Source organism: Centroberyx affinis, unplaced genomic scaffold, assembly GCF_046629955.1.
Source record: "Centroberyx affinis isolate AG114_WGS23_722 - 3 ecotype Tasmania unplaced genomic scaffold, CSIRO-AGI_Caff_v1 ptg008176l_1, whole genome shotgun sequence".
In the NCBI taxonomy this organism is placed as follows: domain Eukaryota; kingdom Metazoa; phylum Chordata; class Actinopteri; order Beryciformes; family Berycidae; genus Centroberyx; species Centroberyx affinis.
Genome location: NW_027284070.1, coordinates 19 through 24114, shown reverse-complemented (window position 1 = coordinate 24114; position 24096 = coordinate 19). Strand labels below are relative to the sequence as shown.

Here is a 24096-nt window from a genome sequence, read left to right as displayed (position 1 = left end):
TTAGCACCAAAGATGGAGAGTAAATAAATGAAATGAGGATCTGTCAGGTTCCTGATTTAAATCTGACTCGGTGTCTGTCCTCTTGCAGTCGGTCAGCTCTTCTGCATCGTCCCGTCCTTCATCGCCGGACACCTGAAGGAACGACTGGCGGCTCGTAAGTCCATCATGTCACAGTCTGTTGTTAAAGGTCCACATCATGTAAAGCAGGACTCCCCTCTTCCTCTGTGGTGATAAAGGAGTTGGATGGTCTATCTAAACATGGTGAAAGTATCAAAACTAAATCCACACAATCCATATTAGTGCAGCGAGCCTCTAAACGAGCCGTTTGGACTTCCGTAACTTTGTGATGTCACAAAGGTTCGCTCATTATCATTTTTGTAAGAAATAATTGACTAAAGCCCTATTCACACGGGACTAGTATGACCTGGGGACCTCTAGTAATAAATAATTGTAATAATTGCGGAGGTCGTCTGTGATCTTAATCCCGTGCGAATCTGCCATGTCCGTAATTTGTAAAGAAAAAATTCCACCGCAAATTACCTTCCATATTTCACCAAACACAGAGGTCATGTGATAATATTAGTCCTGTGATTTGCAGGTCGTATTTTTTTTTTCAAGGTTTTTTGTTTTCTCCGCACCTTTTTTCTGCCTCTTTTCCGGTCGAGAATCACGGAGGCTGCGTTGGCAAATTATAAATGAAAGTTTTGACAGCACTTTGGGTGCAAAGTCAGGAGGCTGATCTCACTACAGCATGGAGACACATTCAGACAGAGCAAGCTCAAATCCATCAAGCAAAATCTCCAAAGATGACGAGATGGATGATATTCATGGCAGCATGCGGCATAATTTTTCTATCTTTCAACAGGCTCAACGGTTATTATGTGGTAGACTATTAATAGTGAAGTTAGGCCTATACGCAGAGCCTTGACATCATATCCGGAGGATAATGTCAGTAAATTTGAGTAAAATACTGACTTTGCTTATCCTGTGCAAATGCGCCACACAAAACACAGACATGGGGGGGGTCATTTCTAAATCACATGAGGTCCCCAGGTAACACTAGTCCCGTGTGAATAGGGCTTAACAAAGTGTTTTTTGTCATTGTTTATTACCGGAGAGTTTTCCCTACCTGGACAGAAAGACACTAAATAAAACTCTGGAGGATTTGGAGCTTTAATTTTGCCTCGTACAACTGATCCGCTTCATGGGGGAAAAGTGAGGCAGTGCCTTGCTCCAGGGCAACTTGGTGCTGTAGTGAACAGCTTGGCAGACTGAACACAGTAAACAACAGCCTGTCTGTCTGCTTGTCTGTCTGCCTGTCTGCCTGTCTGTCTCTCTGTCTGCCTGTCTGCCTGTCTGTCTGTCTGTGTCTCTGCCTCTCTGCCTGTCTGTCTGTCTGTCTGTCTGTCTGCCTGTCTGTCTGTCTGCCTGCCTGCCTGTCTCTCTGTCTGTCTGCCTGTCTGTCTGTCTGTCTGTCTCCCTACAGCCACCGTCTTGGCGTTTGAGCGGATGAAGCGGGAGTTTGAGTTCAGCGTCTCGGCCTCGGTGACCTTTGACCTGGAGGTGAACGCCAGCCGCTCTCTGCAGCAGGCGGCGCAGCAGATCCTGCGGGAGGTTTCCTCCCAGCTGCAGGTGGTCCAGAGGCTGAGCGAGCCGCTGGCCTACGGCGGGACCGTCCTGCTGGCCTGGGCCTTCCTGCGGTCAGTCCTGCTCGCTCACACCGCGCTTCGTCCGCTAGACTTCACAAAGTCCTCGGTCCAGAATCCGAACCCGGTCTCACGGCGGTTCGTGAAATAGTCACGAAATTTAATCTATTGATTCGTGTTCATGGTTCATGATTTTTCCATTTTTTTCGTGACACTCAGCACGACTTTCAAACTAATGTGTTTCAGTTGGAAGTATCTTTTGTGCCTGCAACACGTTTTTTTTTTCTGTCAGTCAGGACTCAGGAAGTAGTTTGACATTGAAATAAAACGGTAGTCAGGGTGTTGTGGTCGGGGGGGCGGGTGGGCGTGTACGTTTGCCTTTGATGCCGACGACCGGGGTTCGATTCCCAGCGTGTTCAAAGTACATTTCAACTGTAAGCCACATTTAAATTTTTAACGAATGTTTTCTTTAAACCATGACCAAACCATTTCTCTAACCTTAACCAAGTTGTTTTAGTTGCCTAACCATAACCGTAACACAAGTAGTTTTGTTTGCCAAAACTTACGTTTTCAAATTCGTGGTGGAGGAACGTGATTCAGGTCGTGTGCATTTCACGAATAAAACACGAATCAATAGATTACATTTTCGTGACTATTTCACAAACTGCCGTGAGACCGTGTTGGGAATCCTCTTATCTGACTTCAGGACAGTATTTAGGACTTCTGCCAATACAGACCAGGAGCTCCAGTCTTGAGTTGGGACCTTGGTCTTTTATCATTTAGGATTTGGCTTTTACAGAAAGGTCCCGACTCTCAAAAGTCCTACATTGTGTCTTAACTTCAGGACAGTTCAGAATTTAAAAACTGGTCTAAAAAAGGTTTGTTATTCTCCAACTGAAATGGCTGCAATACTTTACATTTTTGACCATGAAGGTGAAAACAGAAATGTAATGATTGAAAGATTAATGAAACCTGCTGACTGATTTCTCTGATGACACGATCATAACAATATATCAAACCCTGCAGCACTTGACTTTGGACCCTAATGAGACACTAAAAGACCCCAGTTTTCCAAATAACAGCTTCCTCTCCACCTGAAACTGAGAAGTGCTCTGATGTGATAACAGACAGCAATGCCACCTGCAAACAGTTCCTCCATTTCCAACAGCTGGTAATACACATTTCCAGATCTGCACATTCTGTACATGTTTCTACAGCTGTAAAATTAGATAGATAGATAGATAGAACAATAGATAGATAAATAGATAGATAGAATGATAGATAGATAGATAAATAGATACATAGATAGATAGATAGAACGATAGATAGATAGATAGATAAATAGATATATAGATAGATAGATAGAATGATAGATAGATAGATAGATAGATAGATAGATAGAACGATAGATAGATAGATAGATAGATAAATAGATATATAGATAGATAGATAGAATGATAGATAAATAGATAGATAGATAGATAGATAGAATGATAGATAGATAGATAAATAGATATATAGATAGATAGATAGAATGATAGATAAATAGATAGACAGATAGATAGATAGATAGAATGATAGATAGATAGATAAATAGATAGATAGAACGATAGATAGATAAATAGATATATAGATAGATAGATAGATAGAATGATAGATAGATAGATAGATAGATAGATAGATAAATAGATAGATAGATAGATAGAACGATAGATAGATAGATAGATAAATAGATAGATAGATAGATAGATAGATAGATAGATAGATAGATAGATATATAGAGTACTTTATTTACAGTGTTGCAGCAGCATTTCACATAAATTATGAAAAACACACACGAGGTAGTCAGAACACGGAATTACTAAATATATATATAAACAAAAACTACACTACAACTACTATAAACTATACAACTACAACTACTATACTACACTACACTACAACTACTATACTAGATAAAAATAAATAGAATATTTGTTTCAATTGATTCACATTTCTTATATATTGCATATATCTTGATAAATAACTTATTATATTTTACTATAATTTTTGAACATGTTGCCAGTCTTCACTTCTTCAAGATGCTATTTAGGATTAGATTTAAATTAGGTTAGGGAGTCAATGGAAGCTCCTCACAAGTACAGTCATATAAACGTGTGTGTGTGTGTGTGTGTGTGTGTGTGTGTGTGTGTGTGTGTGTGTGCAGGGCGGTGCGGTACAGACACAGGTATCTACATCAGGACGACTTCGACAACATCTACATCACGGCTCAGTTTGAAGAGCTGGACCAGCGGCTGGCCAGAGGGGGCGGAGCCTCCGTCCTGCCACTCACCCGCAGAGAAGCAACCACATACATCACACCGAGTCAGTCTGTGTGTGTGTGTGTGTGTGTGTGTGTGTGTGTGTGTGTGTTCAGGTGGCTGTAACAGAGAAGGAGATCAGTTCTATCAATGTTGTTGTAATTCCTACTGGTCACCAGTAGAGGTCAGTAGAGGTCACTGGTTAAGTATGTGCCTTTAACATCAGCTGCTCCACAGTCACATTCAGACAGAAAAGTGACCTGCTGACAGAAGATCTTCTCCTCAGAAACTCTCTCAGTCCTGGTTCCTGGACTGTTAGCGGTCTGAACCCACAGTCACAGCAGTTACTGTGTGTTTATACTTTCTGTATTGAATTATAATGTAGCTCATATTACAACTGTCACTTTGAATTCATATACATTTAATAGATTGTTATGTCATGTTAAAGGAATAGTTAACCCGAAAATGAAAATCCTGTCCTCATCTCCTCCCCCTCATGCAGGTGAAACTCAGGTGAAGTTTGTCCATATAACACACAGGGAGGCTGCAGCACAACTCCATAGCAGCCTTCTCCAAAACAACTGAAGTCAGTGGGGACCAGTTCTTCAGAGTTCCACAAAGACCTACAGTATATTTACACCATCATTTAGTGCAAATCTGAACTACAGCTGATTGATTTGCGACAAATAATGGTGTCTAGGTCTTTCTATTCACAGTGTGATTGTTTGTCTGTTTTTGTTTTGGAGCTCTAAAGAACAGGTCCCCATTGACTTCAGTTGTTTTGGAGAAGGCTGCTACCAAGTTGTGCTGCAGCCTCCCTGTGTGTTATATGGACTAACACATTTCACCTGTGTTTCATTTGGCATGAGGGGGAGGAGATGATGACAGGATTTTCATTTTTGGGTGAACTATTCCTTTAATGTAAGCTGCAAACAGCTGGCCACCATGTTTTTTACACTCAAGAACTCCATTAGAAATCAGTCAGACTTTAACATCCATGACAATGTTTTAGTTGCATTGCTTTCTCATACAATGCTTTTTTGTTTTAAAATCTTTCTAAATAAACCACACTAAACTAAACTTAACTGGACTAAACTAGACTAGACTAAATCAGTGGTTCTAAACCTGGGGGTTGTCGTTCATCCCACGACCCCCCAAAATCTTATCATGTCTATTTTTTTCAGATATTTCTCAAATTTTTATTTTTATTTTTTCAAAAAAATGAATCAAATGAAACAACCTGAAAAGGAAAAAACGTTATTTGGTTGAACTGTTCAGCACCTGTGACTAAACTAAACTAAACTAAACTAAACTAAACTAAACTAAACCAAACCAAACCAAACCAAACCAAACCAAACCAAGCTGTTCTTCCTCCAGTGTCGTTGAGCCTGACGGCGGCGGAGCGGCGTGCGGTGGTCCTTGGCCTCCTCTCGGTCCTCAAACACATGGTGATGGGCGGCCTGCTGCTGGCGCTCGACTTCCTGGTGTTCTGGATGCTGGACCAGGTTCAGCAGCAGGCCAAGGGAGACCTCGTCGCCAGGGGTGAGAAACACCGTCACACACCACAACACACCACTGCTAGCTGCAGTCACATGACGCTGTCTGTCTCAAACCGGTTAGTTCAAACAAGGAGCCTTATTAGGAAGCTTCCTAGTTAGGGAGCGAGGCTGTAGGAAGCGTCCTTCCCAGATACAGTGTATTGAGTGTGTGTCAGCAGCTCCCCTCCTCGTGGCGGTGCGGGTGAAGGGAGCGGGTTTGGCCTCGGACATCTTCAGAGACGTCGCGGCGTCTTTCAACGTCCTGCAGACAGGAAACATCACCGTCATCAGCAGCAAGTGTCTGGTCCAGCCTGCAGAGCCGCAGTACACAGGATATTACATCATAGGTATGAGACTGTACAGGGTGTGACATCATAGGTATGAGACTGTACAGGGTATGACATCATAGGTATAAGACTGTACAGGGTATGACATCATAGGTATGAGACTACAGGGTGTGACATCATAGGTATGAGACTGTACAGGGTGTGACATCATAGGTATGAGACTATGCAGGATATGGCATCATAGGCATGAGACTATGCAGGATATGACATCATAGGCATGAGACTGTACAGGATATGACATCATAGGTATGAGACTATGCAGGGTATGACATCACAGGTATGAGACTGTACAGGGTATGACATCATAGGCATGAGACTATACAGGATATTACATCACAGGTATGACACTATACAGGATATTACATCACAGGTATGACACTATAGAGGATATGACATCATAGGTATGACACTATTCAGGATATTCAGTTCAGTTGAAACTTCACTGTCACTTCACCATGAGGACAGACAGGGTTTATAGTAAAATGACACAATTAAATACATAATAAAAACAATAAAAGCGGCCAGTAGTATAGGGGAGGTTTTATATATATATATATATATATATATATATATATATATATATATATATATATATACATATATATATATATATATATATACATATATACATATATACATATATCAAATTCAGTTGAAGTTAAGTTATTTTGTGAAATATTATTTATTTCAAAATATATTAATTAGCATCTTGATTTTAAAACCTAAGTTATTTGTTATTATTATTACACTTTTAAAATAATAAATGTACACAGGGATATATACTGTATATATATCTTTATGATTTTTGGCCCCAAACCAGCGGAGCCTGTCCAGCAGTTCGGCCCCGGGTCACAGTTTTCTCTTCAGTTGTAGTCGTTGCATGTTGTGACCTGACTGAAGCTCCTGAGGCAGAAACCTGCAGAGTCTGAGGCTCTCTGCCCAAATTCCTGGAGAGTTTTTTGAAGACAGGAGGTTTGGATCTGAAGCCTTTTATTACCGTAATAAAAGAAACAATAAAACAGCAGCTTGGTGTCAAACTCCAGTTTCAGACCGGGGTCAGACCTGCTGCTGGGAAGCTGCTGGTTCAAATCCCTGCAGCAGCAGCTGGAAACTCTGGGCAGAAAACTGGAAAAGCGATCGTGCCCAAAGATTAGTCTGTCAGCAAACTAAACTGCAGGAGCCGTTATTCCAGAGAAATATGAAAATATGAAATGTAGAGGGACTCGAGGAATCGGCACAGCAGCTCAATATAAAGAAAGTGGGTTTAAATACTACATTAAATAATGCAGACAGAGCTTGATGTGACTTCAGGGTGGACAAAGACCAACATAACAAACAAAACAATTCTAACCGGGAAGTAACCAAAGTAACCTCATGAAAACAAAGAAACTAAATGACAACAACTTACCTCCCTAACTAACATGAACAGGAGAAAATCAGGTTAACCAAACTGGCAGTCCACCCCTACTAGCTCCAAAAGGAGGGAACAAAACCATGATCAGACATCAGGGTCAGACGTGTGGCCGGCTGGGAGAGGAGGAGATGGGAGAGGAGGAGATGGGAGAGGAGGAGATGGGAGAGGAGGAGATGGGAGAGGAAGAGATGGGAGAGGAGGAGATGGGAGATCCCCTGTGCAGAGGCGACGCCATCTTGGCTCTTTATATAGCGGACTTCCTCTTGAAGCAGCCAATCACCTGCCGGAGCTGGAAGCTGATCCACCAATCACCTCCTTGTCCACACACACACCTATTTGCATAATGCAGACACACGTTTTAACAAAAATTACGACCACAGTCGTAAAACTCTGATAAAATAAAGTCATCATGGACAAGCAAACAGCAAAATAATTCATTTTTCTAAGAAAGAAAAGACGTTGCTGTGCTTTTTTTTTAAAACAGCCTCAGCAGTGGCTTCAAAGGAGAGTTTGTTGTCAATGATTGCACCAAGGTGTCAGGTACTGATATATATTTAGATATTTATCCACCAGCTCAATGTTGGAATCATCCATGACAGTCGGCTGTGGACCAGGTGGAGACTTTCTAAAATCCACAATCATGTCTTTTGTTTTTGTGACATTTAAACTCACAGTCTGTAGTTTCTGCCTCTAGGCTCTCAATCAAAACAATAACAAAAGACGTAGTTTGATGACGTCGTGAAGCAGCGTGGGATCATGGGAGTTTTTTTTACGGGGACAGCTTCAGCGACAGAACGCAGCAAACGGGAATGAATCATCTGATCCGTCACAGAGATAAAAACTACAGAATGAAAAAAACAACAGAGCGGCTAGCTGGACGACTTCCTTCCTCACTCTCTGACGGATCATCTGGTGTTTCCTGTTTCCCCGGAAGTTAGGGGGTAAAGGGGATATGACATCATGACAGGAAGTTAGGGGGTAAAGGGGATATGACGCCATGACAGGAGACCAAATAAAACGCACCGTTACCTTGAATAAAACTACAGATTTCTCTGGGTTTGAACATTGTTGGAAACATTTGGGATAATGTAAGAACACAACTCAAAAAAATATATAACATAGGTCTAGTCGTTTTTAGATATTTTAATGTGGAAATGTTACATATTATACCTTTAAGTGCAAAAAGTGCTTCTCACACCAAGAAACAAAGTCATTGAGCACGGTCCGCTCCCTTTAAAAGACTCACCCATAAATAAATCATAAAAATAAAAAAATAGAAAGGTCTTCACTCAATATTTGGGGGGAAGCTGCATATAGAAGAGCTTCTGTCCACACAGCAGGTAAGACTCTCCCTTCCCTCAACAACGACCACTGAGGAGCCCATGAGCAAGGCGTCTAACCCCCAGCCCAGCGGCCCAGTGTTCTCCTGTGGTTCTCCAGTGGTTCTCCTGTGGTTCTCCTGGTTCCACGGGTTCTCCTGGTTCTGTTGCAGGGTTCCTGTACGCTCTGGCTCTGCTCAGCTGTCTGGCCGGAGGCTTCGTGCAGCGCTGCAGACGACTGATCTGCTGCAGATACCATCCAGAGAGAGAGGAGGTACACACACACACACACACACACACACACACACACACACACACACACACACACACACACAGTAGTCAATAGTCATAATGGAGTTTTATCCTGTTTATGAACTAGACAGTTTAACTTCAAAACTAAAACCAAAGAAACAGTAGAAACAGGTTCAGGTGTTAGACAGACCCGAGGTCAGATATTAGTGATGTACTTTTCATCTCTGGCTCCATCCAGTAGTTTGTTGTGTTTTTCTTCTTGGTGGATAACCGGCCAATCACAGACGAGGTGACGTCACCTCCAGATGTTTCCAGTCTGATATGAGAAAATGTTTCAGGATGTAAAACCTCAGCGGTAAGCTTCAGGTTCTGGTGTCAGTCCCTCAGGATCAAAGAGCGAGGGCTTCTTCTTTCTAGAGCCGCCATTTTGCACCGAGAGACGTTCAACAATCATACAGGGAGAGATCCATCAGAGAAGAGGAGAGAGACCAGTTTCTCCACCCACAGGAGCAGGAGAGAGACCAGCATGCACTGCAGCCACAGCGTCCATCTTTGTGGATCTGTTGGCGTTAGCGTGTGAAACAGCAGGGCAGCAGAGCATCGTTCTCTCCTCTTCTAGACTGGAAAAACTCACATCTATCGCTCTGAAGACCTACATACAGTCAAAGATGCTCTGTACACACAAGATTACAAGCTGCGCCAATGTATGAAATGGTTTACACTTCCTGTCTCCTAAGTGGGCGTGGTCACTTCTCCCCCCCCCATCCCCCCTATGTACTCACATTTTCTTTTGCTAACATTAGATATTTACACAGCTAACAGCCATATTTAGCATTCCGAAAATTAGTTAGCTAGGGCGTTCGCGAACACAGTTTGGCTAACGTTATCTCGCGAGATAACCAGATCTCAGATCGCAGATCTGGTGAGAGTGTGTTGCTGAGACAGAGACAGCTCTCTATCAAAATTAATTTTCTCCTGATTTGTCTGTTTGTCTGAAAAATGCCATTTTAGTGTCAGAATGTTGGGAAGATATGCGGCTTGTGAAAAATGGGTCCGATATTTACTTCGGTGACTATGGGGCGAAAGACTCGGTCATGATCTGTGCTCACGTTCACTTCTCCCATTGGACTGAACAGACTCAGGACCTGCCGCTAGTCTCCTAAAGGGGCGGGGCAGAGGAGAAACCATGTGACACAGAAACAGGAAGTGACTCGCAGTTGCGCCGTCTCCTTTCTAAACCGTCTCTGATACAGTTCAGAGAACCCCCTTCTCTGTGGGTTGTCGAAAGGCATTCTGGGAAATGTAGGAAATCACTAACTGCAGCAGAAGCAGACGAGGCAGGTTGAGGGAAAGTGGGTTCACCACAATAGTAAATTACAACACTTCATCACTAAATAGCTGTGTTGAACATCACAGACTGATATGTGACAGTGAAGAGCATCAGTTTCCCTCCCTGCTGTCTGGCTGAAGTGTTCGTTAGAGCAGCTGCTGATGGAGAAGCAGCTGCAGGTGAAAGGTCAGACTGAGCTGAGGCATTTCAAACATCCACAGAATGGAAACTATGTGAGGAGGAAGCAGGCAGGTCTGGACCGGTCCACAGACAGAAACTGACTGACTGAAACACAAGCTAACGACACAGACAAGCTAACACACTGACACCACAGACAAGCTGACTGAAACACAGACAAGCTAACATTACATTACATTACATTACATTACATTACATCATTTAGCAGCCGCTTTTGTCCAAAGTGACTTTAGCAATATTACACGAGAGTCCGTAAGCATCACTGAAGTGCCAATAATGACGGTAAAGCTCACCCTCGAGTGTAATGTTGCGATTATACAGGAGTCACCAACAAAATAAAAGATATAATCAAAATGTATTCATATTGTGGGACAATTCACTCTCAAAATAAAAAACTTTTTGCTAGTGTTATCTCCGTTTCCCTGGAAATACATGGGGTCTGACTAATAACTGGAAAACAATCCGTCACGTCAGTAGACTCCTATGTAATGGAACCTAGTTTACTACTCCAGCGAGTAGGCGGAGCCTTAGTACCGACCTGCAACAGACGATTTCTAGTCCCTGTTGAGTCAGCAGCCAACTGGAGCTAATGCTTTCTAGAGATCGCGGGATTTCCCAAACTGAATAAATACCACACATATAGCGCCGTGTCACCGACTCACCGGACAGCTGATGGAGGATGCAGAGTGTCTGTAACATCAAGGCTGAACAGAGTTATATTTAAATATATTGTATATTATTATATAAGGCGGAGTAACATTTAGGCTAGTGATGAGCACGGCTAGGTGTGCTGTCATGCTGATTGATCACGTTCTAAATGTCTAGTTGACCAATCAGATTGCTTGGTCGCAACTACCTGTTGTATAATTACATTTTGTCAACAGTAGTGAAACCAGCTGTGCATCACAGTCTTCATCTAAGACTTTTAATAGGAATAAGTAGCCTAGCATTCGTTGAATTTTTTTTTTTTTTTTTTTAGTTTAAGAAGGGTAAGAAGATAGGTTAGTTCAAGAAGGGTCCAGACTGAAACACAGACAAGCTAACAGACTGAAAATGCTAACAAACAGAAACCGACAAGCTACTGAAACCAACAAGCTAACAGACTGAAAAAGCTAACAGACTGTAACTGCAACACAGACAAGCTAACAGACTGAAACCACAAGCTAACAGAATGAAACATGCTAACAGGCTGAAACTATGCTAACAGACTAGTCTAAACTAAACTAAACTACAGTAAAACAAAACAAACTTGACTAAATGAAACTGAATTAAACTAGAGTAGATAGGCCAGATAATCAGACAAACCTAGTCAGACAGACCAAGCACTAGACCTAAATGCCAACTAAACTAAACTAAACTAAACTAAACTAAACTAAACAAAACATCTCTGGATTTCCATTCAACACAAACACTGTAAACAGACAGGGACGATGGTCTAATCCTTCACTGCTTTCGACCTTTTTCATTTAAAAAAGAAAGAATTTATAATATTTCCAAAAAAGAGCAAAATAAATTCACTTAAGATTACAGTGTGTTCCTGTTTGCTGTGACAGTTTGCTGCCCCTGGGCATAATGTAGAATATACTGTAACCTGTCACCTGCTGAGCTGAGACAGAGAGGCTTTGTTCACATGTCTGTCCTGTCTGTTAACAGCTGGTTTAGAGTTACAGCCTGCAGTCAGTCAGCGAGGCCGGCTGAATCACTGTCATCTTTACACCTGACCTGTTTTACTCCTGTTGGTTTATTGGATTATATTCTGTTTTATTGCTTGATAACCCTGTTTGTACTTTCTCTCTGGCATTTTTAACATCTATCTCACTGTAGTATATTTTGAACAGTGGTGGAAGAAGTACTGAGATGTTTTACTGCAGTAAAAGTAGCAATACAACAATGTAAAGATACTCCATTACAAGTAAAAGTCCTGCATTCAAAATCTTACTTAAGTAAAAGTACATAAGTATTGGCAGCAAAATGTACTTAGAGTATCAAAGTAAACGTACTCATTATGCAAACTGTCCCCATTTAGAGAGTTATATTTTTCATAAATTATTGGAATATTAATACTGATTTACTGACATACATGTACATGTAAGCAGCATTTTAAAGTTGTCAACGTGAAGCTAATCTTAACAATTTAGCTTTACTTTTGGGTAGTCTAATCTATAACAATGCTATTTTAGTTATTTTATAAAGATGATCAAATGTTTTAAATATAAAGTATGTAAAAAGTACAATATTTCCCTCTAAAATGTAGTGGAGTGTAAGTACAACGTAGTATAAAATGGAAATACTCAAGTAAAGTACAAGTACCTCAAAATTGTACTTAAGTACAGTACTTGAGTAAATGTACTTAGTTACTTTCCACCACTGATTCTGAATTCTTGTATTGTCTTTAAAGCACTTTCTTCTTATTGTTATTCTGTGTAGAAGTTGTGTAGTAACAGAAAAGACTAATATTTCCTCATGTAATTCAATTCCAACTGATACCAAACACACTCAAACCAAAAAACATCTTCTCTGTCTCTTTTTATCCTCACCTAACACTTCTCAATCATCATGATTATTTTAAGGAAACCGAACATTTTTTCCATCTACTGTGAGTCTCTCTAAGACTCTTCAGTTCAGTGTTCAGCTCTTGCTCAAAGGCTCCTCAGCAGTAGATGTTGAGGGAGGAGAGAATGTGACTCAGCAGCATCTGTAAGACAAGAGGATAAGAGCTTCAGCTAAATGTCTGAAATGGAAGAGTAATGTGAAACCAGCGAGGTGTGTGTTGTCTAGGAGAGGATCCAGTTCCTCCATAACCACATCCTGGAGCAGAGGAGGACTGTGGGTAAAGTCCTGAGGAGGTCTGCAGCCAGGAGCAGAGCTGACGGAGGAGGAGGAGGAGGAGGAGGAGGAAGGAGCAGTCTGCTCCGGATGCTCCTGCTACGGTAAACTCCTGAATCTCGTCCCGCCTACTTTTCAGAGTCTGGTTGCATTCGTGCAACATTTGTTATTGGCATCTGACCTTGGCAGAATAGTTTCTTGAATTTGAAATCTGAAGATAATGTCAGAGCGGCCGGATACGTCAGTCACTAGTGATTGGTTCAGATATGTCGGTCTCTAGTGATTGGCTCAGGGAAAAATAAACCTCCACACACAGAAAACGGCTAACGAGGAGGAAATCTCAGCTGGATAAAGGAATGGAACCAGATGGACGTTCAGTCTGAACATCAGGATAGTAAACTCCTCCACACTGAGGCAGATTGTAGTTTTATTTCTGCAAACATTTCTGCAAAGGCAGCGCCGCTCTGGAGGCAGAAATAATCTGATTGGTTGAGTTAAACCATAGTGGGCGGAGCCAAAGAACCAGATTTTTGGAACACAAGCTAGCTAGCAAACTTGTCTGGCAAAGAAGGAACACTGGTGAAAATGTAAATAAAAAATATATAAATTGTGATGTTGATCAGCAGCTAGCTAACTAGCTTACCTAGCTAGCTATAGGCTAGTTTGGCTAGTTTGAACTTAAAGGTCAGCTAGCTAACTAGCTAACCTAGATAACTTAGTATGGTAGATTGTATTGTTTCAGTTAGCAGCAGAGCGCTAGGCTTCATAATATTAGCTTCCTCCTCTCTTAGCTCTTGTCTTTTTCACTGAGCTTCAGTCTAACGTTTCTGATCAGAAAAAGTGTGGTTCTTTGGCTCCGCCCACTGAGGTTTAACTCAACCAATCAGATTCTTCCTGCCTCCAGAGCAGTGCCGCCTCCGAAATTTGTAGAACTGCATCTGACCATTTTATTTTTTCTTCTTTTTTCTCTTCTTTATTGTTCACATTTGATTTATCAGTTAATACACTTGGTAACTTTGTTTTGATAAGTAAAGATGTGTAAAGGTGTGTCCTGCTGTCTGTCTGTCTGTCTGTCTGTCTGTCTGTCTGTCTGTCTGTCTGTCAGGATACCTGGAGGTTTCTACCTGTCCGACCTGCTGGGCTTGTCGTCAGTCAGCTGTCTGGCCTGCGGGGAGGCGGAGGAGCGGGGGGGAAACAACATGGTCGCCTGCCTCGTCCCGCAGTGTTCAGGTACAAACACTTCAAGCTTTATTCTTTATTTAACCAGGGAGGCAGACGGCGCCGCGCCCTGCTTCAGCCACACTGCGGCTGCTGAAGGTAAACTACTGCTAACCCACAGCAGCAGATGCAGGGATTCGAACCGACAACCCCCTGGTGCCCAGCCGGTCCTCTCTCAGTGCTGATGCTTCCACAACAGCTGGTACTAAAACTAAAACCTCCAGACAGAAAGCTCAAACTCTGGAAATCTGAATTCAGGCACATTGACCTGAACACAACGCTCTGATGACTGGGAGTAATCAGCTTAAAGCAAAATTTCAGTTACAGTGTTTTCATGGTTTGAAGACACCGTTTCTCTAATAACCAGGTCCACAGGCTAGGAAAATGATCGCTGACCCCTCCCATGTCCTGTATTCAGAATACGAACTGCTCCCATCAGGTAGACGCCACAGGAGTCCAATTAAATACAGGAAAAGATACATGAATAGGTATAAAAATTATTTCATCCCTCTATCAGTGAAACTCCTAAACTCAGGACATAAGGAGGGTGTGGAATGAGGGTCTGTTATGTCTGCACATGTTTGTGCTACTTTGTGTCTGTTACTGCACTATAATTGTAGGTATTTGTATGTGGCCTTTATGTCCAAGACAAATATCCCTATTTTTTTTTATTTTTTTTTTAACCTTTATTTATTCAGGGGGAGTTTCACTGAGAGCAATGCTGTCTTTTTCAGGAACGCCCTGATCACATTCACACCTGGAAGCTGACCAGTACTGATCTGCTGCCACTGAGCGGTTGGGGTTCAGGGCCTTGCTCAAGGGCACCTCAGTGATAATGAGGGAGGGAATAGTGCTGCTTTTCACTTTCCCCACCCAGATTTATCCTGCCGGTGCGGGGGATTGAACCGACGATCTTCCGGTCACAAGCTCGCTTCTCTAAACCACTGCCAAATACAGTAATCTTGAATCTTGAATCTTACATGGATCCAGTTCCTGCTCCTCTCTGCTCTACAGAAGCTGAGAGCGGCTGGTTGATCATAACTTTTTTTATTCCTAATTTCCTTCTGATCACAATTTATAATTTCATTGTCACTAGTCCGTACCCGGGGATGCGTGCGCCACAACTCTGCGCAGACTTGGCAAAAATGTGCATAAACAGCATAAATTTGGGAAAATGGAAAAATCTGCTTCGTCATGTCAATGCTCAATGCCCATGTGCAGTTTCAGATCGATTGGCCAAACCATTGAGGAGCAAAATGGATGCAGACAGACAGACAGAGTTTTCCTCATGTTATAGTAGGATTAGATAACAGAACTGGTTTTCTCCAGATCAAGACTTCAGTAGGTCACTGATTGCAGTTTCATTGCCGTTGGCAACGCTATCAGGCCGACCGGCTCAGCAGAACCATTCATGTGTTATCTGGAGATAATCAAGTTGAGCAGCAGCTCCAGCTTCTGTCCTGCTCTGCTCCACGCTGTTTGCTCTGTAAATACGACATCCGGGTTTCTGCTCCGGTGACCTTTGACCTGCGCACTTTGAAAAAGCCGACAGAAATCCACCTGAGGTGTTCACTGTATATGTCCGATAACTGGTAAGACCGAGCAGAAGTCTAGCTGTGCTGACCGGGTTGTTTTGACTCCGATCGTCAGCAGTCTGAGTCGTCAGTCTGAGTTTTGTCTCAACGTGGTTTAGATCCTGTTATCACTCTGCATGTAAACACACTCAGGGACAAATCCTCCTTTCCATCACAGCTTTCCTGTAACACTCAGCAGTAACCAGTGGAAATGAGTTTCCTTGCAAAATGACATTTCCATCTTTTGAAAAAACGTCTTCAGACTGGAGGTCTGCACGGGTCTGGAAAGTAAGCCCAGCCCAAGCCCAAGCCCAGCCCAAGCCCAAGCCCAGCCCAAGCCCAAGCCCAAGCCCAGCCCAAGCCCAAGCCCAAGCCCAAGCCCAAGCCCAGCCCGAGCCCAGCCTGAGCCCAGCCTGAGCCCAAGCCCAGCCCGAGCCCCGATGTTCAGGCCCGACCCGACACTAAGCCCGACTGTAACGCAACATTTGAAGCCCAGACCCGACCCGAAACCAGAAATCAAAACGTTCCTATTTAAAAGTCAGAGCCTCGTGGTCCCTGTATTTTTTGGTCATTCTATTTTCTTTTCAGAAACAGAAATTCAAAAATGAAAAACGAATGGTGATTTGATTTTCATTTCAAAATCCACAAATGAAGAACAGAAATAGAAGGCATTTTCCGTTTTGTTGGTCAGAAACGGCAGATAGGCTACTACAACATTTATAAAGGACTTGATTTTCCCTTTATCATTTGTAAAACAGAAAATGAAGTAGTAAAACAAAAAAGAAAAAAGCCCATTTTGGTACTGGAGCCGCTGAGCAGAGAGAGAGAGAAAGAGAGGGAGAGAGAGATAGAGAGGGGGGAGAGAGAGAGAGAAAGAGAAGGAGAGAGAGATAGAGAGGGGGGAGAGAGAGAGAGAGAGAGAGGGGGGGGGAAGAGAGAGAGAGGAGAAAGAGAGGGGGGAGCGAGAGAGAGAGAGAGAAAGAGGGAGAGAGAGCTAGAGAGAAAGATAGAGAGAGAGAGAGGCTGTGTGTGCCCAGCCTGTGTGACTCAGAGCTTCAGGAGAAAGCGAGGAGCAGAAAACATTTTGCTTTTTTCCACACATGAAAAAAAAAAAAACAACCGAGCCCCGACCCGACCCGACCCGAGCCCGAATGATTTCTTTAAAAACCGAGCCCGACCCGGCCGATACCCGACACACAGGCCCGGGTCCCGTCTGGTTCGGGTCGGGTTGCAGACCTCTAGCTACTTCAGACGCCTTCTGAAGTAAATCTCACTGCAGAATATTATTGACCACAATGAGTCATGTCCAGTTTATTTGCATAGCTCTTAATCACAGTCACAGTCTCAACGGGCTTCACAATGCCACAGTGTTAAGAAACAATGAATGAAAAATGACACACACACACACACACACACTGTAGATGCTCAATGAGAAGGAAAAACCTAATAAGTATAAGGGACATTATGGGGAGCGTAAGCATCTGTATTTCTAACTGTCAGGCTGTAAACTTCAGACTTGGCCTGACAGATCTGAGTTCATGTTAAGAGAGTGTTCGCTGTTCATTGACCAGTTTTACGACATGGAGGAGTAAACAATTGCCTTATACTCCCGTTACTGTACTTGGGTTAAGTTTTACTTTCAGGAATAAGAGAAGTACAGTTTGAATTGCGGACCGCCTTTCACCTCCCAGACCTGATCCTGCTGATAGGAGCTTTGTGTTTACATGCTGGAGGAGGAGCCACACCCGAACCTCCGGCCCGCTGAGCCTTCACACCCACTCACAAGACGCCTAGCTGGATACTTATGTGCAGTGAAACTGACTAACATGTACATATAAATAAATGACAATCATTGGAAATAAATAGGTAAAAAGTAATGAAAGATATATAGGCAGATAAGTAGTAACAAAAAATAATATAGACTTTTTTTTTAAGACTTTATTTATAGATTTTCAGTTTACAAAATAAAAACAAACATTGGCAGTATAGAACAACCCCCCCCCACCACCCCCTACTATCGATCTACTGTGAAAACAATTTACCAAAAAACGCCCTGAACCCTCAGTTATTTATGTGGGTGCTGAATGCTCAAAAAATGTGAAACGAAATACTCCAGGACAGCACTCCAATTAATTAATTTATATTTATTGCTGCACAGACACTTCGGGCCAGACGGCCTTCTTCAGTTCGCTTTTTAGGCAAACAAACTGAATCGGTCACTCGCAGGTGACTCTTATTGGTAATCAGGCTGACGCAGCAGCTTCCAAAAAAATCACAAATTAGTTATATCATTTTTTAGATGTACTAACAACACTCAGAGGACATAAGGCGTAATCATAGCAACACTCAGAGGACATGAAACCACCTCTAGTTTGCCTAAAAAGCACACTGTCTGTGCTGTCCTGGAGTATTTCACTAGGATCTACTGTCCCACCACAAATGTAGGGGATTGCATTGAAAATCCTCACCCAGAAGTTACCTAGTGAAGTACACGACCCGAACATGTGACCTAATGCAGCCGGACTGTGGCCAATTTCTCATTCGAATAGTGCAACCGATGTACGACTTTGAATTGAATGAGACCTTGGGCCAGTTGCATAAAGATAGACCTGGTCTTAGACTTAAATGTGACTTGAAGTCAAACTTGCTATAGACATTTATATTTACCTGTTCTTACTGCTTCCTGGTTGTTGTAGATCTCTAATGTGTTGTTTCTGTCTCTAAAGACTCTCTCTCTTCTTCAGACTCTTCCCAAAAACCAGAGATTTGGCATCTTGTCTGAAACAGCTTCAGTATTTAAACTTCCCGCTCTGACAGTTAGGCCGACCCGTTGCCATAACAACAAAGTTCTTAACTCATGATTAGCCGGGGGGAAGGTGGCTAACATTCCTACCTCAAAATAAGTCAGTTGTAATATTTAAGTAACAGACAGTCTTAATTAGTCTAGTCCAACCTGAGAATCTAAGACCAGTCTAAGGCTTAGACTGGTCTTAGACTAGCTTTATGCAGCTGGCCCCAGGCCTTATGAAGAAAGAGGTGGTATGTACGTTTTAAACTACGTTGCCACGTCTCATCAACTTTTAATGATTTTTTTAATGAACGTAACTAAATCCTTGATTACTTTTTAGTTTTTGTCTTCAGTGATCTGCCGGTGAAACGCTCAGACCGGAGCGGCGGCTGCCTGGTTAGTCGGTGTGTGCAGAGGGAGTGTCCTGCTGGAGAACTGTTGACTCAGCTGAAGGAGAAAGATAAGACGGCAACTGAAATCCTAGCGGAGCGACCTGGAGGGAAGCTGTTCCTCTGTTAACCCTTTCACCTCCAGCTGTATGAAACACACGGCCGCAGCTCCGGTGGTTTTTGTTCCTCCACCTGGGAGATAAAGTTTCCACGGTCGTTTATGCGTGACGGAGGTTTGTGGCCCTCGAGGCTCTTGGAACCTGTTGAAACCCCTGTTGGATCCCTCTGTATAGTTTCAAAAACACCAATCATGGGTGTCAGTGAAGAAAGCGTTAGAGTTAGTTTCTTGATTCCTTGAAAACTCGCTTTTTGCAGATGCAGAGCGAAAATAAGGTGCAGGAATTTACAGACCCCACCCCACACACACACACACACACACACACACACACACACACACACACACACACCCCTCCACACACCTACTGGCATTTGTTCAACACCACTATTCCAGCTTGGCAAGCTTTGTCACTAGATTTTAACGACTTTCAGCCCCCTGGACACTTTATTTCTAAAAAGTGACTAGCAACAGATCTAGCTGCTTCTTCTGCCTGCAGGGGAACGATGTTAATGAGCTGAATAACAAAACACATGAAAAATTAACTGATGTCAGTTTAGACCTTGTCCACACTAATCCGGGTAGATTTGAAAATGTTTTCGTGTCGTTTGTGTTTCCGTCCACACAGCGGATCCAGGCCGTGTTCCCATCCGCACCGGTTCGCAAAACAGATTAGAAAATCTCCTCTATCAGACATGCACAAGCCTCCGACCCACGACCTTTATGTCGTTAGCACCATGGTTACCGCTGTTTACAGAAGTGTTGTCATGGCTGCAGCAGTAGAGCCTTAAACACCAACAAGAAGCCAGAGTCACGACAAAAGACGGACAAAAGCGAGACAGAATTCTCTGTCTGGACAGACGACGAAGTCGAGCTGCTTTTGAAATAAAAGGACGACTACAAGACGCCAAAGCCACGGAGAATACAGACTGTCTGACTCCCGCCTGAGTGAGGTCACATGACCATCCCACGTCAGTTTTCCCTGTCCGCACTACAACACCAAAACGCCGTCTTAGTGCGGATGGAAAGCCAAAACAGAGAAATAAACGTGTTTTAAAATTCACCCGGCTCGGTGTGGACAAGGCCTTACTCTACTCGCTTGTCTAATCGAAAGATTTTTGATGATCACAGTGTAGTTCCTCCCTCTGTTGTTAGCAGGGACTGCAGCATATACATATGTTGATATGAAAATGAGAGTATGACGTCATCTGGCGGCTTCTAGCGACTTTTTGAGCAGCTAACAGCTGCTTTCCTTGGAGAAGAGTTGGCAGCTGCAGGACGCCGCTGAGAGCAGCTGACATCACAACAGGAAGTTCACTCCGTTAGCTCTGTCTGCTTCAGCCGGTCTGTCGCTACGCTAGCTGTGACTCACATTAGCTACTATACTGAAGCCACCTGACCTGACCTACTTTATCTGACTAAACTTACTGTTATTTAGCCATTCAACTAGCTTAAGTTGCATCCAGTTAACATGGTTGCTAACGTGAGTCGCAGCAACACCGGCAGAAAGCAGACAGAGCTAACACAGTGAGGTTCAGTCACCTTATAATCTGAGAAAAATAAGTAAATTATTGAATTACACAGATTTTATTGGATAGCTGCCAGTCTTTCCCATTCCTGTCCATCTGGTCGAACCACTTCCAACTCTTTCTGTTCGAACCTCTCCGGCCGTTGTAGTCCTTGATAGCTCGGTAGTCACTTTTACGTTTTTTTAACTTTTCCATACACTGTTGGAATGTCCTTTGGTCGCCGTGTGAGGCCGAAAGAATCCGTTTCTCCTTGAACCAGTTTCCTCTCCAGACACAACATCTTACACTAACATGTTGCTCCAGAACAGACTCATGCTGGTTTCAAGTTAGCGTCAGAAAGAACCCAGACGTGCCTGATGTGCAGCAGTTCACATGAATATCACATGTTACATCTTCACTAGACGTTTCTGTTGGGTCTGTGCTCTAATGAACAAGCTTACTCATCTGTGAACATGTGACTTTATTATTCATGTCCATTACAGGCCACCGTAGCCGTGTCAGAGAACTGTTGTTGCAATTCCTACTGGTCGCTGGTAGAGGGCGATAAAAGTCATAAGCCGCTTTTCGACCGCATGGTACCGGCTCAACTCGACTCGACTCTACTCGCCTTTTTTGGTTTTCCATTGGGCGAGTACCAGGTACCAGGTACCATATTACCTGGTACTTTTTTTGTTCCAAGCGAGCTGAGGAGATACCAAAAGGAGACGTGAAAACACTGCAGACTACTGATTGGTCAGAGAGAATCGTCATCATTGCGCGACACGGGACATCCTGCACAAACCCGCCATATTTAAATAGCCAAGCTACTGTAGCGGCCGCAATTTTTTTACTTAATTTAACTTAACTTAATTTTAATTTAATTAACTACTAATGTTACTAACGTTAGCTACCAGGTTAGCTTACCCTCTTGCGTCGCCTTTGAGCAGCCAGAGTCGTCTCGTCGTCTGAGCTTTGATGTAGGATTTCCCAAACTCTCCTGTTTTTTTCAGCCTCTTCTGAAATAAAATCCGTCTCCTTGCTGTGACTGACAGCCACATACCGAGAATCAAGAACAGCATCCCTTCCATATCCTCCATTGTTGCTGTGTGTGTCGGGTTGAAGATGACGTCACGGTGGTACTACCAAAAGCGAGTAGAGTCGAGTCGAGTTGAGCCGGTACCATGCGGTGGAAAAGCGGCAATAGACGACTTTATGCCACTTTAAAAATGTGTTTCAACTAATATTTTGTCTTGTTTTTCACCATTTATTTCTTCTAGCTACTAACTTTAATGTCACAGAAATATCAGTTCAGCATAACGTCCATTTGAAGAGTTCATGAAAACGTATATATAGAACTTCATCCACTTTGGAGAAACAAATCATGGCCTGAAGTTCATCATTTAACCAAGACCTCCAGCTGCCTCCTGTCCTTTAACAGTCCCGTCGTGGTTTAACATTGTGCCATCGGTTGTTTTGTAAGAGTCTGTCTCTTGTTTCCAGCGGCCGGACGTCTCATTTCTCCGCGCTGAAGCCGCTGTGTCGTCGTCGTCGGTGTTTTTCTGACCCTCCGGTGTTTTTGCAGGTCTGTACTGCCGGCCGTGTTTCCACAGCCTGGGAAGCATCTGTGTGGTCTGCATGGGACCTCTGACCTTCCAGGAAGACAGCGAGGAGGAGCTGTGAGTGTCGCTGCAGCTCAGAAACACACAACACACGGAAACATCTACTGTATCTACTGTATCTACTGTCTATGTATCTGTGTAAAGAATAGAATACAGTAGAATAGAATGGAATAGAATAGAGCCTGGCAGACCAGACCAACCAGAAAGACCAGAGCAAAAGCCTTGCTCAGCGGCACCGCAGCAGTTCTTTGAAGTTGAAGAAGGACTATTATTTATTTTTATTTTTTATTTCTCCTTTATTTAACCGGGTGAGTCCCATTGAGATGTTCATCTCTTTTGCAGTGGAGCGCTGGCCAAGAGAGCAGCAAACAGATGTTACAAAAATACAACACAAAACCACAATATAAAATTACAAGGAATACATACAAATATACAAATTACACAGTATACAATCTCAAGTAAAACAGCTACAAACTTCAGTTTTTAAAGACTGCAACAGACTTTTAAAATCACCCAGAGGGATGAAGTGATCCAGGTTTGCATCTTTCTGGAGCTGACTCCAGGACCAGGGCGCATAATAACTAAAAGCCATTCTTAGAGGGCAAGTTGTAAGAACTTGTGATACGATTGAAACGATTTAAACAGCCAGGGAGTTGCCCTATGATGGCTTTGTAGATAAAAATGTGCCAATGAAGCCATCTGTGGAAATATAATGAGGTCAGACCTACTATAGTTTCCTTCCCCCTCCCAGACTTTCCCAGCAGGTCTGAAATTCAAACCGACAACCTTCTGATCACGAGGTCGACTCTCTGACATCTAGATTCCCACATCGCTCATTTCCTCACTGAGGTTAAACCAAAGTGATGAAGTCATAAAACGTCATGAAATCAGCACAAACTCTGAAACAGATTTACCTGCTGTGGACACGAATTATGTGAAAATGACGTTCCTCCGCCACTTTACAAGCCGCCAACATGTAATTTGGTGTTAACAAGTTGTGTCAGATCAGGTTGAGTTAAAGTTACAGGGAGCCTCAACAATAACATAATTTATACCATGGTCTGGGTGAATACTCGATTCTGATTGGCTGCAGGGTGTCCATTAATTCCTGATAATGGACACCTACTAAGTAGTTCCAGTGAAACTGTCTGTTCACCGTTCTAAATTAATGCGCTGGCTACGTAGCATCAGCCTGTATCTAAAATGAGTAACCATAGCAACAGGGACGCAGTCAAAGCCTCCGTTTACAATTTGTATGTTCGTGAAAATCTTGATATTGATTTGGGGACGATGACATGGCTGATAGCTAGCTAGTCTTGTTGTTAAACATACTGTCAAATTATATTTACTGTTTGTTATTGACTTTGAATGTTGCTAGCATAACGTTAGCTTTCTGGCTCCTAGCTGAGCCAAAGGGTTCTATGAGCTGAGCGGACTAGAAATATCTCCTGCTGCCAAGTCCTATCTATGGTTCGTCCTATTTACTGGAGCAGTGAACAACGTTTCCGTTGCATAAGAACCTTATGGGACGGTAATGATTGTTCCAGGTATTAGTCAAACCATCAGGTGTTACCAGGGAAACTGAGTTATGGCTTGTGAAAAACTTTAGATTCTGATTACAAAACGCATGAAAATATAAATTAATGGTCTTAATTTTTTTTCTTTGGCAAGTGACCATGGTATAAGCGGGATAATGCACTTCGAGGAGTCCATAA

At 42.9% G+C, this 24096-nt stretch overlaps 1 protein-coding gene across 1 annotated transcript in view; it reads left to right on the top strand.

The window, feature by feature from the left end:
* dcst2 (DC-STAMP domain containing 2) overlaps positions 1-22442 on the top strand; it is a 28793-nt gene extending 6351 nt beyond the window's left edge. Inside the window, exons 5-13 of the mRNA XM_071514181.1 lie at positions 89-154; positions 1487-1700; positions 3853-4010; positions 5324-5488; positions 5664-5831; positions 8738-8838; positions 13123-13274; positions 14276-14400; positions 22345-22442. Coding sequence (XP_071370282.1) covers positions 89-154; positions 1487-1700; positions 3853-4010; positions 5324-5488; positions 5664-5831; positions 8738-8838; positions 13123-13274; positions 14276-14400; positions 22345-22442 — 1247 coding nt within the window. The remainder of the gene's footprint in view (positions 1-88; positions 155-1486; positions 1701-3852; positions 4011-5323; positions 5489-5663; positions 5832-8737; positions 8839-13122; positions 13275-14275; positions 14401-22344) is intronic.
* Positions 22443-24096: the final 1654 nt, after the last annotated feature.